This window comes from Actinia tenebrosa, unplaced genomic scaffold, assembly GCF_029948245.1.
Source record: "Actinia tenebrosa isolate PJP-AT-01 unplaced genomic scaffold, QUT_ActTen_1.0 PGA_scaffold2__45_contigs__length_23673736, whole genome shotgun sequence".
Taxonomy (NCBI): domain Eukaryota; kingdom Metazoa; phylum Cnidaria; class Anthozoa; order Actiniaria; family Actiniidae; genus Actinia; species Actinia tenebrosa.
The window spans coordinates 22,598,496-22,614,220 of record NW_028292579.1 but is presented as its reverse complement, the minus strand read 5'-3'; the positions used below and the strand labels follow the sequence as shown (position 1 = coordinate 22,614,220).

General features: G+C 36.1%; 2 protein-coding genes across 3 annotated transcripts in view; one reads left to right on the top strand and one right to left on the bottom strand.

The window, feature by feature from the left end:
- Positions 1 to 12,002, top strand: part of LOC116300368 (epithelial splicing regulatory protein 1) — a 25,364-nt gene extending 13,362 nt beyond the window's left edge. The window contains exons 7-12 of the mRNA XM_031709228.2: positions 2,553 to 2,685; positions 5,953 to 5,995; positions 6,213 to 6,316; positions 6,607 to 7,086; positions 7,769 to 8,260; positions 8,592 to 12,002. Of these exons, the coding sequence (XP_031565088.1) occupies positions 2,553 to 2,685; positions 5,953 to 5,995; positions 6,213 to 6,316; positions 6,607 to 7,086; positions 7,769 to 8,260; positions 8,592 to 8,624 (1,285 nt within the window). The 3' untranslated portion in view covers positions 8,625 to 12,002. The remainder of the gene's footprint in view (positions 1 to 2,552; positions 2,686 to 5,952; positions 5,996 to 6,212; positions 6,317 to 6,606; positions 7,087 to 7,768; positions 8,261 to 8,591) is intronic.
- LOC116300369 (NAD-dependent protein deacylase sirtuin-5, mitochondrial) overlaps positions 1 to 15,725 on the bottom strand; it is a 23,603-nt gene extending 7,878 nt beyond the window's left edge. The window contains exons 1-7 of one of the 2 annotated variants that reach the window (XM_031709230.1): positions 15,188 to 15,725; positions 14,469 to 14,556; positions 13,616 to 13,669; positions 13,245 to 13,368; positions 12,669 to 12,784; positions 12,008 to 12,098; positions 9,513 to 9,641 (exon numbers count right to left, since the gene is read on the bottom strand). In XM_031709230.1, the coding sequence (XP_031565090.1) occupies positions 12,029 to 12,098; positions 12,669 to 12,784; positions 13,245 to 13,368; positions 13,616 to 13,669; positions 14,469 to 14,556; positions 15,188 to 15,656 (921 nt within the window). In that variant the 5' untranslated portion in view covers positions 15,657 to 15,725 and the 3' untranslated portion in view covers positions 9,513 to 9,641; positions 12,008 to 12,028. Of the gene's footprint in view, positions 1 to 9,512; positions 9,642 to 12,007; positions 12,099 to 12,668; positions 12,785 to 13,244; positions 13,369 to 13,615; positions 13,670 to 14,468; positions 14,557 to 15,187 lie in introns of those variants that run through there. The other variant, XM_031709229.2, reaches the window with a different exon arrangement.

The window sequence follows — 15,725 nt, the reverse complement described above, 5'->3', positions numbered from 1 at the left end:
GTCCTTGATTTATTTTTGAAACAGGAAAAACCGCATCTTCGGAAACCTTCGCTTGTTTCTCGCTCCCAGAAAATTCTTTTTTTCTGGGAGCGAGAAAGGAGCGACAGAATTTTACTCGTGGGTTCCCGAGGATAGAGAAACCGTCATCAAGACAACAAGGGAGCTGAGTGTAAGAGAAATATGACGAATAATTGAACTGTATAAACTAGTATAAAACTGCTTTGAAATTAATCAAGAACATGATATCAAAACCGTATATATCAATAGAATAATACTCAATGAGATTTAGGATAAACTCAACTAGAAATTATTTTTCCTAGTCTAAACAACTAAGATAAGAAAATAAGATTATGAAAAAACGTCTTATAGATGTTTTCGTATACTTTTCTTATGACTATTAATAATATATGACATATTTTTATCGTTTTTGTCATTCAAGTCAAAATTATTGTTTTATAATATTTGATAGAAGAATTTTTAAGGTTCTTTGAGGGTGACAGATTGAGATCTCACAAGTATTTATAATAGACAGATTTTCTCCAGGCAATATTTTGAGAAAACAAGAAGCAGTAATTTTTCAGACAAAGAGAGGAAGCGTTTGTTTTGAAGGCATACTGGGAGGCTCTTTCAGATACAACATCGGCGTGGGTATTGGACATTTGTCAGAGCTGAGCATGAGGTCTTATTTTGCTATCGACAGAACACAATATACATAAAACTTTACTCTTTGGATTTTGTAAACAATAGGTTTTGCAGCTCGAAAACAATGATTGTGAAGGATGTCACGAACGTGCCTCTTCTGGAAAAGATGGGGCATTAGTTTAATATGAATTCACGCGCCGTATATAGCCGAAGGATTCCTTATTCCCGTGCTAATCTATTGAGACTCTTCACATCAATGACTTCCATGTCGTACGACATCGCATGCATGCATAGCGCGTTTTCATAAAGGCGTGGGAGATCTAGTCTCAAAGCAGGTTTCTTCATAAATAAAGAAAAGATTTGATTACTCTATTCATCAGTATTTGCCCTCCTAGTAGGTAGACTATACGTCAAAATGAACTAAGCCTTTCTTGACTAGCGTTAAAATAATCAGCTTCTTGTCCAAAAAAAATAACGCCTCCGCATTTTCGACCCACTCACAACTGAAATGATTGGCTTACAAATACACTTAGTAAAGAAATCGTCTGCCCATGGAATATTCGTTTTTTAAAAGAGTTGGAGAATCTCTCTGCTTTATTTAGTAGCTAGTTTTTTTCTGCGTATGTCGGGCTAGAAGAGTTTGATTTAATTAATATTGACCTAACCACTCTCGGGTTCAAAGATTTCTATTGTATGATGGGAAGCCGAGAATAGCAGACTGTTTGACACGTAAGGTTTGCAAAGCACTCACTTGAGAACGAATTGAAAACACTACCAACAGACGCTCTAGGTCCGCGAAAAACAGGTATAATCATTGAAATAGCTTATGCCAGAACTTAGAAGTAATGTTAACAGGTTATCTTGAAATTCAAGTGGTCGTAATTGATAATAGCATTACGGTGGGCTTTGAAGGCATTCTCAACAACCACCTTTTACAACCCACTTTACTATATCCTCGTTTGGATACTTCTTTAGGATTTCATTTAAACTTATAAATTACTTAGTCTGATATTTCTATAGTTCTCTGATAGCCCTAAGAAGGTAGGGTAAATAGATTTTCTACTACACATTAAGCAAATCCATATTCCTTATAGATCTTATATATATATATATATATATATATGTATAAATGTATATATATTATACGTTCGTCTGTGCATAATTTGATGGACCGTGACTCGAATCACTTAGACACATAAGTTTTTAATCCTAAACAAATACTACATAAGGTTTTTCTAAACATTTGCATGCCAAAGATTATATTTTTCTAATAGAGTAAGAAATATCATATTATTTTTATTATTTATTATCATTATAATTTTGAAAGTTAAAAGAGCATAATTAAGGGAACTCGTTGAGATAAAACAATAGTTGTAGAATGGATTGTAGTGATGCATTATGCGGTTCTTGATAAGTTTTCCTGTTTGCGTCGTAATTACATTAATTTTATATTTTTAATGGAATTAATCCCCAGAAAAGGAAAAAGTAAAAATAAGTATCAGAGCAGAATGTTTCTCCCACTGATTTCGAGTCACAATCCCCCACCCCTCCCCTCCCCTCCCAAAACTGGATACGACCAAGATGTATCTTAAGGAATCTAGGTGCTCCTTCTCTATACATCTTAAACTGTATTTATCGAACCACGCTCGATAATTAAATGTAGATTCAAGTTTTATTATTCACGAATGGGCGGTACTATGGGCTGCTAGAGTATCAATGACAATAGATCGACTCATAACACCCTAGACCATGTCGAGTACCCAAAACACATAAGAATCGCTACTAATATATATACATGTGAACATGCAAGATGTAAAAGTGATAATAATTATACTTCGTTGAACGAATTGATCGTTACGCTGTTGTGATAAAGTTGTTTTGAACATTTTCTTTATTCATCGTTTCGCCAGAGGAGGGATAGCCTTCTGTTTGAATATGCAAGGGAGAAGAAACGGTGAAGCCTTCATACGGTTTGAGAGCGGAGAACACAAAGATTTGGCCCTTAAAAGACACAAGATGCATCTAGGAACGAGATATATTGAGGTGAGTTTGAAATGAGTCTAAGAGAGAGAGAACTGAGAGAGAAGGTGGGCAACGACGGTATTGAAACCTAAGAATTGACCCGTGAAAATTATTCAAAGTGTTGTATATGGGAGACGCACTGACGTTAATGCGCGGGAAAACGCGCATATGCAACATGGAGCCGGTTTGAAAGGAGTCTAGAGAAAATCGAGAGCGAAGGTGGGCAACAAGGCTATTGAAACCTAAGAATTGATCCGTGAAAATTATTTAATGTGTTGTCTATGGGGACACATTATGAAGTCTAACGTATATACAGGACGCACTTACGTAAATGCATGCAAAAACGCGCAAATAGAACACAAGAAAACGCGCAAATGATTCGAGTTGCTAGTGATTGCCACAAAGCTCACAGCAAGACACGATTACACCTACACTTGGGGAAACATCAAAACAACTTCCTCAAAACAAGAAAAATGTTTAAAAAAATACAAGAATATGGATACTACGTTATGAAATGAGAGGAAGGTCTTAGGAGAATTGAAAAGCAAGGTTTTTGTTGCAATCAAATATATGTTTTTTCCCCAAGTTTTTTTTTTTTACCAAGTTTTTTTTTTCCTTTTCTGGATTGTCGCGCGCTGAGTTCCTCATTTTCTTTGAAAGATAACGAAAAAATCTAGACATTTTTATCGCCAAAAACTATAGTCACTGACGATCTAATCCTTACTGTAAAAAATGCATTTTTAAAAAACTAGGTGTATCAGTATCAGAGAAACGAAAAAAAGTAAGACGAAAAATATGGCAAATTTTCAAAGCGACAGATTCTTAAATATACTGCAGCAGTGTTCAAAATAACACTGAGAACAATACAGTTTTAAATAATAAATGCCTTGTATCTAAGATAGAAATCTAGAAGAATTCCATTATTAATAGCAAGCCATGGAGGTTTCCGTTTACTCGGTTTTGATCCGTGAGAATTCTGACTCGCGGCTTGTCGCGGTAGAAACTAAAACTCCTTGATAAGGTAAGCGTTTGATTTCCTAAGATATCCCTCGTGCAAACTTCATCATTTCCATACTGTCTGATCATATCTAAGCTGCCTGTGTAGTACAATTAGTTTTGTCAATTTAAAAATAGAAGATCACAGCTCTCCTTGGGAAATACTAAAAATCATTAAGGAAGTGTTATGAGATCTTTCGCGGTGGTCTAAGTATCTGAGGATTTTTTCCAACTACGTTTATCGCAGGAACTCTTTTGAAAAAGTGGTGTAAATCTGTGAACAAGTCTCAAGTGTCAGTCAAGACACCTCAGAGATAGTAATGTCGGAATTTCTTGATGTTGAACTAAGTATAAGTTTTCCTTAGGACTTATGGGGGATAAGAGAAAAAAAGTGACCCGTTTATCATTTTTTAGTTGAAATTTTATGAAATCGTGAGCAATGAAGAAGAATTATCTATGTTGCATCATCATTTCCCCCACGAGGCAAAATTTAGCCCCCAATCTCTAAAGCAAATGACGAACTCCAAGCAAGATGAGATAGATCTTCAAAAGTAATAAGAGTCGAAAGGAAGAGGAAAAATCAATACATAACTAGAGGCAGTTTTTAAGATTTTATCAAGGAAAACTTCCAATTTTCAGTGGAGATCAATTTATATGAACAAATTAAGAGCATATCCGTTGAATATTTAGTTTCTTAGTGAAAACGGAGACAGAAGAACTCGGGTTTCTTCATTATATGTCATTAAGTAAAACAACTGACAAGACTACTAAAATTCTCATTTTTCTGTTCATATTTTCACTATTTAAATTCGTTACAAAACAGCTTAATTTCTCGTTTCAATTTTCGTCGATTTTTTCCCTCATAAATTCCTGAAATTATTTGTTCTCTTATGACTTAAAATACTCTTATCCAGAATGTGGGACAAATTCTCGTTTTGAAATAATGGAAAAAGAATAAGAAATTTCAATTTTCGATTTTCAATTTTCTTCTATTGTTTTTTTCGTAAAAAACTTTTAAAATTTTTTGTTCGCTGATTAAACTCCTTTTTCTCCAGAAACTGGGATAAATTTTTAAATGGAAAAAGCGGGAAAAGAATAATTGAGAATTTTATATTGAATTTAGTTTTATACGAGCGTGACTGTGAAGGAAATTTGTGAGCCTTATTTTGCTCAAAACAAGTTAAATAGATTTAATAATGGAATCAGCTGGATAGCAAATTTTAGATGTCTCAAAAGATAGAGTAAAATTTAAAACAAAATAAAATATATTCATGATCATAATGAATATATCAGTTAATTTTACTGAAGGTGACTCAAAGATATCATTGAAATGGCTTCCATATTCAAGCACTATGATTGGATAGTGTCTTTTTCCTCTCTATTTGATTGGTTGAAATAAAAACCGTATGGGCGTCAAAGTAGGACAACAGATTCCAGTGTGAAATTTTCAGTACTATGACTCTCGAATGGCTTCAAGCACTTTGATTGGACAGTGTCTTTCCCCTCTCTATTTGATTGGTTGAAATAAAAACCGTATAGGCGTCAAAGTAGGACAACTGATTCCAGTCTGAAACTTTCAGTACTATGACTCTCGAATGGCTTTCATATTCAAGCACTATGATTGGACGGTGTACGTAGATTCTAGTGTGAAACTTTCACTACTATGACTCTCGAATGGCTTTCATATTAAAGCACTATGATTGGACGGTGTATGTAGATTCTAGTGTGAAACTTTCAGTGCTATGACTCTCGAATGGCTTTCATATTCAAACACTATGATTGGATAGTGTATATCTCCTTGCTATTTGATTGGTTCAAATGAAAACCGTGCCTTCCATATTCAAGTACCATGATGGTGTATATTCCCTCAGTATGTTTTAGTTCGAATGGAAGCCATTTAAGTGTCAGGCCAATTTCCAATGGTTTCCTAATTCAAGCACTTCGATTTAATTTTGTTGGTTGAAATGGAAGCCATTTGAGTGTCACAGTAAAACGAAAGATTCCAATGAACTCTCTGGCAGTACCATGACTCTCGAATAGCTTTTAAATTTAAGCGGTATGATAAGATGGTGTGTGTTCCCTCGCTATTTCATTGGGTCGAATGGAATAGATGGAAGCCATTTGAGTGTAAGGGAAAAATAAGACTTGAAATTCCTATGATCTACAAATTCAAGCACAACGATTGGAAAGCACGTGTCCCTTTGCTATTTCATTGGTTGAGGAGGAAAGCCATTTGAGCGCAACGTTTTCGACTCCTGAAATATCCGCGCTAATGTTTCTGTCGTTCTACAGGTGTACAAAGCAACAGCCCAAGATTTTTTACGAATTGTCAGAGGTAAGCCTTCATATCGATATGTATCCTATATATATCCCATCTCGGATGCGTTATTTTATCCAATTAGCTTCTGATCCATTAGGTCCGTTTTTTTTTAATCTCAAGCAAGCGTGGTCACAAAGACAAATTCTAGCCGCGCCTCTTTCAAAAAGAGTGGCAGATAACTATGAAAATTTGCATTTGCAGTTAAACCAAAACGATTTCTGTTTTCTTGCAGGACCTATAGACGTAACACAGATCGCAGCAAACTTTGTATCGACAAAAGCTGAAGTCATAGTGCGCATGCGTGGTCTTCCGTTCAGCACAAAGCCAACAGAAGTCGTGAGTTATACCATTTGCATCGCAGGGTAGATCTCTTTGATTTTACCCTTCTTTATCAACACCAACCAACATGGACCTTAAAAAATGAACCAATGAGGACGTAAAGTCCCCTTGCACTGAGTCCCGAGAGTAATTGTCCTGGGGGACAAAACAATGGATTTTTTTTGCATGAGAAAAGACGGCCTGTTGTTTTGTCTCACACAACAATTCCTCTAGGAAAGCAATGCAAGGAGTCTATAGGAACTCTGGCATTGATCATCCTCATCCTAAACTATCATCTTTCTCTACAGGTAAAATTCTTCGGAGAAGACGCTCCAGTATATCGGGGGGAGACAGGGATTTTAATGGTTAGAGGTCGCAACGGTAAAGCCACAGGAGACGCGTTTGTACTTTTCGAAACAGAAGAACACGGCCGCGCCGCCTTAAAAAAACACCGGGAAGTCCTCGGCTCCCGATACGTGGAACTTTTCCGCAGCTCACAGAGTGAAGTTCAACAGGTTCTTAGCACGTCTAGTAATCTTATGGCGGGAATGCCTCACTTAGCTATGCTTCCATCACCGCTACATCAACACCCGCCGTTCCATCCACCGGTGTTTTTACCTCCTCCTCCCCCTACACCGTACACGGCTAATGCCGGGGGGAATGCCAAGGACTGTTTAAGGTTACGAGGACTTCCGTTCTCGGCTTCTGTGCAGGATGTGCTGGATTTCATGAAGGAGCATGCGGCGTACGTCGCGCCTGGTGGAGTACATATGGTTTATAATACACAGGTTAGTAGGTCAGTTGATAACCATTTGATTCCATGTATGTATCAACCCATTAACGAGGGTCATGACAACAGATGAGATAATGTAACAAATTAATAGGAAGTTTTGTCTGCGCACCATGTTACATTTGATATAACCCTGGTATTCGACATAATGACGTCTCAGTCACGCAATGTGTTCAACAAAACGTCCTCCTAAAAATTGAGTCAACAAGAGAATTAGAGCTGTTTCGAGAGGTATTTAAACAGCAGACATCAGAAACTAAGCGTCATGACTGACACACCGACATTTGTCGGCTAAACTCTGGGTAATTTGCCTGCCTTTGATAGGCAAAACACTGATCATTGTGCGGTTAGCTGACCGGCAGCAACTGTCAGTATAAGTATTCTAATCGTCATCGTCATCATCGTCATCACCCTCACCATCCAGAATCGTATAATCATGATCATTATCATCATCATCAAGCATTGAAGCATTGCCATCTTCATTATCATCATCATCTTCATACCGTGCAACATGCCCTTTCTTTGTTTATTGTATGTATAACCCATTTTCCTATTAAACACAGCAGGATGTCGAAAATAATCGAAACACTTATGAGAAAGTAATCTCTTAGTACAGCCTGCGAGCTATTAGTAATCGAACTCTTTGACCTAACGACCGTGCCTCTTTCTACTTTAAACAGGGCCGACCATCTGGCGACGCTTACGTCCAGCTTATCTCCCAAGAGGTCGCCCAGGCTGCGGCCAGCGACTTACACAAGAACCACATGGGCGAACGATACATCGAAGTATTTCCATGCTCGAATTCTGAAATCGCTGCTGTTATCGCCAGCAGCACATTGAACCAAACAAAAATCCCACCAATGGGAAACATGTCTTACACCCCTACATGTACGTATCCCGTCACCTCAGGGATCATGGGCTATGCTAACTCAAGTCACATGAATGGCCACACGGTGGATTCGCCAATGGTACCCTCACCCTCTCGAAGCCCACCTACTATGTTTGTACATCAACAGACACCTTATTACAACTGCGTGTTGCCTTCCAATGGACTGGGGTGTAGCCCACTCAATTATTACCCTAATAACTCGACAGGAGCCATGAGGGTTAGAATGGCCCCGTACGTTACACCTGCCTATGAGATGGTACCAGTCTTTCACCATGGATATCAGGTCAGTAGTTGACTCTTTGTTGTAAAGTATTATAAGTGGCGTCACGCAATACGTGACCACGTTTTTTAAGCAGGTCACACAGGATAACTTGTACCTGACTAAACAAATTTAATAATAGCAATCGCGCAAGTATCCGCGCATTTCAGCCATGTGTTCGGACCAGTCACGCAATAGTTCGCTCGAACTTTGAGTCACGCAATCGTTAAAGCCTTTAAGAGTCACACAATACGTCCAGAAAGTGATTTCCATCATTGCGATATAGGGCGTAAAACAAGCATGAAGGGGAGAGAAATTGATACTTGAAATTGAAAATATTTCTATTCTATTACAGGTGGGAGAATACGGTGTAGGTCACTGCAGATAATTTATTCAACACTTCTTCAACTACAATCTTCAAAGACATCCAGTATCCATGACAACAAAGACGATTCTCTTCAAAAAACAACAATACAACCTTCAGCAGTAGGTGACTTAATTCGAGACATGTCTTCAAAAAATATTATTTAATATAGGACGGAAAAATGAATTCAAAAGTTGAGACTTAAAGACTGACCAAGATTAACTGGTGTCAGTGAATTATTCTGATCAAATCAAAGGTTCAAAAACCTATTAAGTTAAAAGAAATGATAATGTGAACAAAACACAAAGAAAACAAAAAACGCATGCAATATTGCACATGTGAAAATTTTAGACTGATTTTACCAGGAAAAGGAATAGTTTCCTTCATACAAGGTGATGATGGTACAATTAATTCTTATAAAGACGCAAAGATAAGATGATTGCAATCAAAAGTTAGAAGTACATTGCTGGCAAGCACATATTGACTGGTTTCAATCAGCTGAATGAAACCATTTAAACTTTATTATGACAGGAAACTCTTCTCAAATACAGCCAAGTAGTTTGATATTGAAAAAGTTGTCCTACAACTTATAAAAAATATACTCAACTCCTGCAAAAATGATATCTATAAACACCAATATTTTAGGAGTATAAGAAATCCCTGGATTTTTTGAAGAATTTTTTTGACTGCTGTAATTCTACATCTATCGTCAAATTATGTGTTCAGACTTTTTATGTTTGCATCAGTTTAAGATTCACTATGCAAATGTTAAAAGATTCAAAATTCTAAAAGCATGCATATATATTTGCACGTCGACTGACTCTTTCTCTCTGATTATAGACTGAAAAATACAATATAAAAAACATAGAATATACTTTTAATTAGGAGATATAATTATCTTAAATTCATATCAATACACTCAGACAGGTGCACAAAACAGGTGCAATGATGAAGTGGAATATTATTTTGAGTCAAGAGAAAAACAATTCAGAGATATTATTTCAAACCAAGAAGATCCATACAAAAATTGATCATTTTTTTCTGAAAAAAAGGAAGGAAAAAAAATGTAAAAGGAAAAGTTTCCAAATCAAGAGAATCTAATTCAAATAAGCTAGTACGAGTCAAAAACATTTTTCATTTAGATAATCACTGACTAAATATTTGATTTTTCTCATCAATTCTATCAGCTGCCATCTCAATATCAATAAGCACTAATGATGAAGAAGATTAAAAAATCAAAATATCAACTTGAATTCACAAATATGGCACTTGACGTGCTGTCACGTAATCACTGAGAAGATTTTTTTAGAACATTCAAAATACTGTATTATATTATACCTACTTTAACGAAACTATGAAAACCATTCTTATCAAAAATATTTTAAATTATGTTGGTAAATATTTCTGTTAAATCATTCATCTAAAATCAAAAAAGAAATTGATAAACTAATGATAAAAATTAAATTGAAAAGTTACCTTACATTTATTATTTTGTGCAAAAAATGGTCTAAGATATGAGGATGTTTATTGGCTATTATCAAAATCATATCCCAGTATAGTTTTGTGCTAATTTATGTATTTATTTCATCAAGAAATAGTTTTATAATTTGAAAGCATGTTTCCATCAAGTTCATTAATCAAACTCAGTTTCTTGAAAATTAAAAACCATTTTGGGGAACATCCACATCAGTTGCAATTAACAGTAGAAAGATGAGTCTTTCTTAAATGTTGCCATTGAAACATGTATGCATTATACCCCAAAAGGTATTGAATTCCTTGTACGATAATTATTCTGCCTAGTATTCCTTCAGCTAGTATACCCTTGTATGAATATTAGACTAGTATTTTTCTACCATCAATCATTTGTCATTCACAATATAATTTAGCAATAACACTTTGAATATTACCTTGCATCACTTCTTAGAGTACATATGCAAGTACCAATAAAAAAATTGGCACTATTTTTAATGAGAGATAAAAGATTATGTACCTGTGTATCATTGATCAGATTTTATTTGAGTGTGGAAAATGATAGCAGTAGGTAGCTGTGTTGACACAAGCACAGCTGGTATAGAATTTGTTAAAATAACAGCAGCAAACCTAGATGTCTGCAATGTGGTCTCTCATATTAGAAAATGTTCATTCCAAAAGGTTCAACAACGAGGGCAATTTTAAAATATCAAACTCAAAAAGGGGTCCCAAAACCCTTTGAAATCTTTCTAGGGTACAACCCTTAAGTTGCAACATGCTGTATGACACAGATCTAGAACAGCATAGCATGAAGGCATGTATATTTTTCACCGTCAATTATGAAAACTGCTCTATTGTTACGTAATAGCCAACTCAATTGCATGGATGAAAAATGGACATTTTAAAATTTGTCTCAAGACCTTCTGTGGTAACATGTGCATAACACAGTTGGTATAGATCCATTGCAGACTGTCAGAATGCAGCTCAATTTGAAGGGCAAAACAATAGGTTTTCAATTCTCAGGAGATTGAAATTCTTTGGTTTTGTCCTCCAACTTGAGCTGCTTTGACTTCACATGCAGAGGCTTTATTAGATGTAAGAACCTTTGCGTCAGACTCATATATATACATAATGTAATTACCATTCATTCATTTAATTACGACCAAACACTGTTAAGTTTATAGTTCTCAAAACATAAAAGTTGGTCAGAAAATTAATGCCATAGATGGCCAACTTTCCAGACAAGAAAGATCAACTAATATAATTGTTATGTCGTGCAGGGACTGAATACTTAATGCTTTAGATTTCATGTTGCCGAATGGAAAGCATGACCCAATAGATTCCCGATAATTATTATAGTATTACAACAACTTAGTGTTCATCATTGTGCTTTAAATACATGAAAAAATAAAATATCTATAAAATGACTTAAATTAGGCACCAAAATTTGCATGCAGTTTTAAAATTAAAAAATAATTCTGTAACTTAGTTAGAAATACTTCATGTTCTAAATTAACAGACCTTATTCCTTTGGGTGTGTAAATGTCCTCCCACTTTTCAGACCATTACACATTCTCTTGAGAATATAAGATTCTTTGCTTGAGTTTTATTCATATTCATGGTTCTTCTCATGCACAGCCACTAAACAAAGAAATAATACTCTAGGGAATCGACCTGTGGTCTGAAATGGGCAGAACATTACACCAAGATCAAAGAATAAGGTCCATCAATCCTGCAAGACATGACAGTTGAGAATCTTTCTTCATACAACCTAAGCCATGTAAAAAGAATACCAAATACTAAAGAAACCATGTAACATAGTAAATACCAGTCATAAAATAATATTATACAAATTACTAGGCCTGCCTCTAATGGGCCGTCAAGATGAAAATATGATTAAACGTACAGAAAAAATGATCATTTTCAGACAAACTCACCTTGTTTTTAATATGTGGTAACTAGGAATCTTGGGTTTCAAGTTTCAGAAGGGGTGGTAAGGTTTCACCAGCTTTGCCTTGAAAATGGAAGCTAGGGTGTGATAGAAAAGAATTTGTTTTGGTATTTTATCAGGTTAAAACTCATTACCCTCCATCCTCCCCCTGGACCAACTTGTTCACTCTTTTTGGATCCATTGGTACTGATCTATCTTAGCCTACTCTTCCTCTGGATTTGAACACCAACTCTTGCCTGAATGCCAAATCTACTTAGATTTAGACTACCTGGATCCATTAGGTATTGATCCATCTATGCCTACCCTCCCTCTTTATTCACCTATGCAGGGGCTGCTTTCCCATTTTCCCATACTAGTCTCTAATAATTTCCAATATTAGTCCTCCCCCATTTTTTCCCATACTAGTTTCAATCATAGCCGCCTCCCCCCCCCCCCCCCTCCCAAGTTTTTAGGGTGCTCCATGACCCTGCTATGCCTACTCTTGCCTGAATGCCAACTCTACAGGGGGAGGGGTGGGTTACGTATACTGTACCCCCATTTATTCTGGAAGTGAAAAGGAGGTCTGGAGTGGATGTTTATTTATCAATGCCTGTAACATAAATCAATAACATTTATTGTAATTGCACCACTGTTTTGACCAAACTTACCTGAAAACCCCAGTACATGGAGTAGATTCCATGTTGAATTCTGCCACAGGGACCCCACGTCCTGCTAATTGGGGTGCAAATCCTGCAGCTGGATAAACCACAGATGAGGTGCCAACCTAAGGAGATGTTTATATTATTATAAACATAAAATTCAAAATCTTCCCCATTTCTTATTGGCCAATAACCTCTGGTAATTTTTCATAACGAGCATTAAATTATGACTGATCAAATTGGAAAGAAACCTCATTGGTGCAATAATTGAAAAAATATATATTCCAAGATAAATGACACCATTTGATATCCAATAACTAAAAAACTATTGGATGATTGAGGTCATCATAGCCACCACTCAAAATGGTTTCCCAAAAAGCCCTTTATTTGGTATCTGCAATTCAGTGGAATTTCAAAGTGTTTGTATTGTTGAAGTTGTGCATTCTCTGATCCCACTCCCTTCTAGAATTTCCAATTTCCTCCGTGGGTGGGGTATGGATATTTTCTGGAACTACGCAATTACACGCTTAAAAAAATCAGACTACTATTAAGGAATAATCAGACTTAATGGCATGAATCACTTACGATAATACAGAAATCACAAGCATCCGTGACCTCACTGGTTTTCTTTAGTATGTCATCAAACAGTGCTTCACCAAACCATACGACATGTGGACGGACTAAAGAGTCACAACCTGGCTGATTGCATCTGAGAAAAACAGAAATCAAGGAACATGAGTAAAGAAATATGAACAAATGATCAATGCATGAGTTAATGGATGGATGGATGCATGCATGGATGGATGGGTGGGTGGGTGGATGGAAGGATGGATGGATGGAAGCCTTTATGAATAATTGAAAAAAAGAATAAATGAATGCATGCATCCATGCTTTGGATTAGAGCTATATATAATGCACGCATCCATGCTTTGGATTAGAGCTATATATAATGATACCTTGGCAGTTCTGATAATGGTATTGCTGCATCTTTAGCATCATGATCAGGTGCTCTAAAGATCAATAATAATATGAAGATAATGATAATAATTATGCATTATTTAATGAGTGAGAATAAGTAATGCTTAGACAGGAATTCCAGATTCTGACAACATTATTGCAAGATTCAACAAAACCTTGGTCATGTGATTTAATATTTATAAACAGCTAACTAAATATGAATATAATTCTAATTGTTAATGGCATAATTATTGTGTGGAGTTCGGATTGTTTCATGTGGGATTCAGAAAGCATTTCAATAAAATACAGTTTATTGTGAAGTGGTGCTGAATATATAAAAGAAAACAACTTTAAACTAGTATATTTAACTAGTATTGACTTAGTATTAATTAGTATTAAAAAATATTAAAGTGAGGCTAGAGAAACATGGAGAATGTAGCGGAGTGAAATATACTTATTTTTCAAACAAAGCTGTTCGATGGAATAATTAATTCAGATAGTGAATGGCAAACAGCAAAAGGAACTAAGATTATGCTTATTAGATTTTAATTTAAAAAAGTGACTGAAAACATGGATTTGCCAAGAATGAAAATTCATTTGTGGCACTGAAGATGTATTTGTAAGAAATAAAAGACCCTAGCTCCTTTTTGCCATGCAATTCCCATTTGACATTCAATGTTTTCCTTTCTCTGTGACAACCTTTTTTTGAATCAAGTGTAGACATGGAAATAATCAAAGGTATATTATAGTGCTAAAAATGTCCCAGAAAGTTATACCAATAAATAATCCTTTGGGGAAAAAGAGAGAGATTAAATGGTCATTCTTAAAGGGGTTTTAACTGACAGTACTGACCCTTTATTAAACAGTGCAGGGACTATAGGGCTATTCCTGTTTTCTTCTACATGCCCACATTTCAAACATCTAGTCTTGAACAATGCACCTGAATGTAAAGTGACAAATACTAATGAAAGGAATGTTTAATAAACAAATGAATGCACAAATTATTGGGCAGCCACTAGGAGGCAGGAGCCCCCCACGTTTTTAGCTAAAAATGATTTCTGTAGTGTCTATCAAAACCATGGCACTGGAATTTTGTTTTTCAACTTCAAGAATGTTAAAAAAGGAGAGCTGGGGTATTCCCCTGGACCTCCCAGATTAACCCCCTCTCCCCCTTCCCCCCCCTCCCCCCATCAAAAAAAAAAAAAAAGCTATGCTCCATGGTCCCTGATGGAAGAATGAATGAGTGATTATGAATTAGTGAAAGAATAGGTGAAGTGGATGAATGAAGCAATGAATGAAAGAAAAAATAGAATGACTCTTTGAATAAAGGAAGGAAAAAAGGAATGAATGATTTGTAAGCGTATGACATTCTTTTAAGTTCAATCTCTTCAGTAGGACCTTAAGTAGTGATAAATAAATAAAGTTTCTGGTATCATTAAAGATCAAATGACTGAATTCGATAAGAATGATTGAGGACATGCTTGAGGCAAAGAACAGACAGCAAAGTGAACAGCAAAAGCTCAACGTATCATTTATAACTAAATTAAATAAACTTTTTCATTCTTTATTACCATGAAGCTCAATGACATCTTCTGCCCCAGCTGCTTGATGTAAGCCATCAATATTCTGTGTTATCACCCAGGCTTGTTTACCTAAGTCCCTGTATCTCTTTTGAAACTCTGCAATTGCAATATGAGCAGGGTTAGGCTTCTTGGAGAGCACAACCTTGCGTCTGTAGCTGTAAAACTCCCAAACAAGCGATGGATTCTGGTAAAAAGCTTCCAAAGTGGCCAGGTCTGTCGCTTGGTAAGTCCTCCAGTATCCTCCAGCGCCTCGGAAAGTAGGAATTCCGCTCTCAGCACTGACTCCAGCACCTGTCAAAAACAACACATTTGATGCTTTGGAGAGATGAGCTTGAAAATTCTTCTTGTTGGAGCTTGGTCCGCTAGTGTGCAACTGTGATTCTGCCATTCTCGGTTTGAAGGAAGCTTTAGAAAGTAATCTACCAAGTCGAACCTGGAACAATCGTCTACATATCATTATAAAATGTGAATATTTTTGGTCATGGCATAATGGAAGACGAGAGGAATCCCATCCCTCCTTGACATG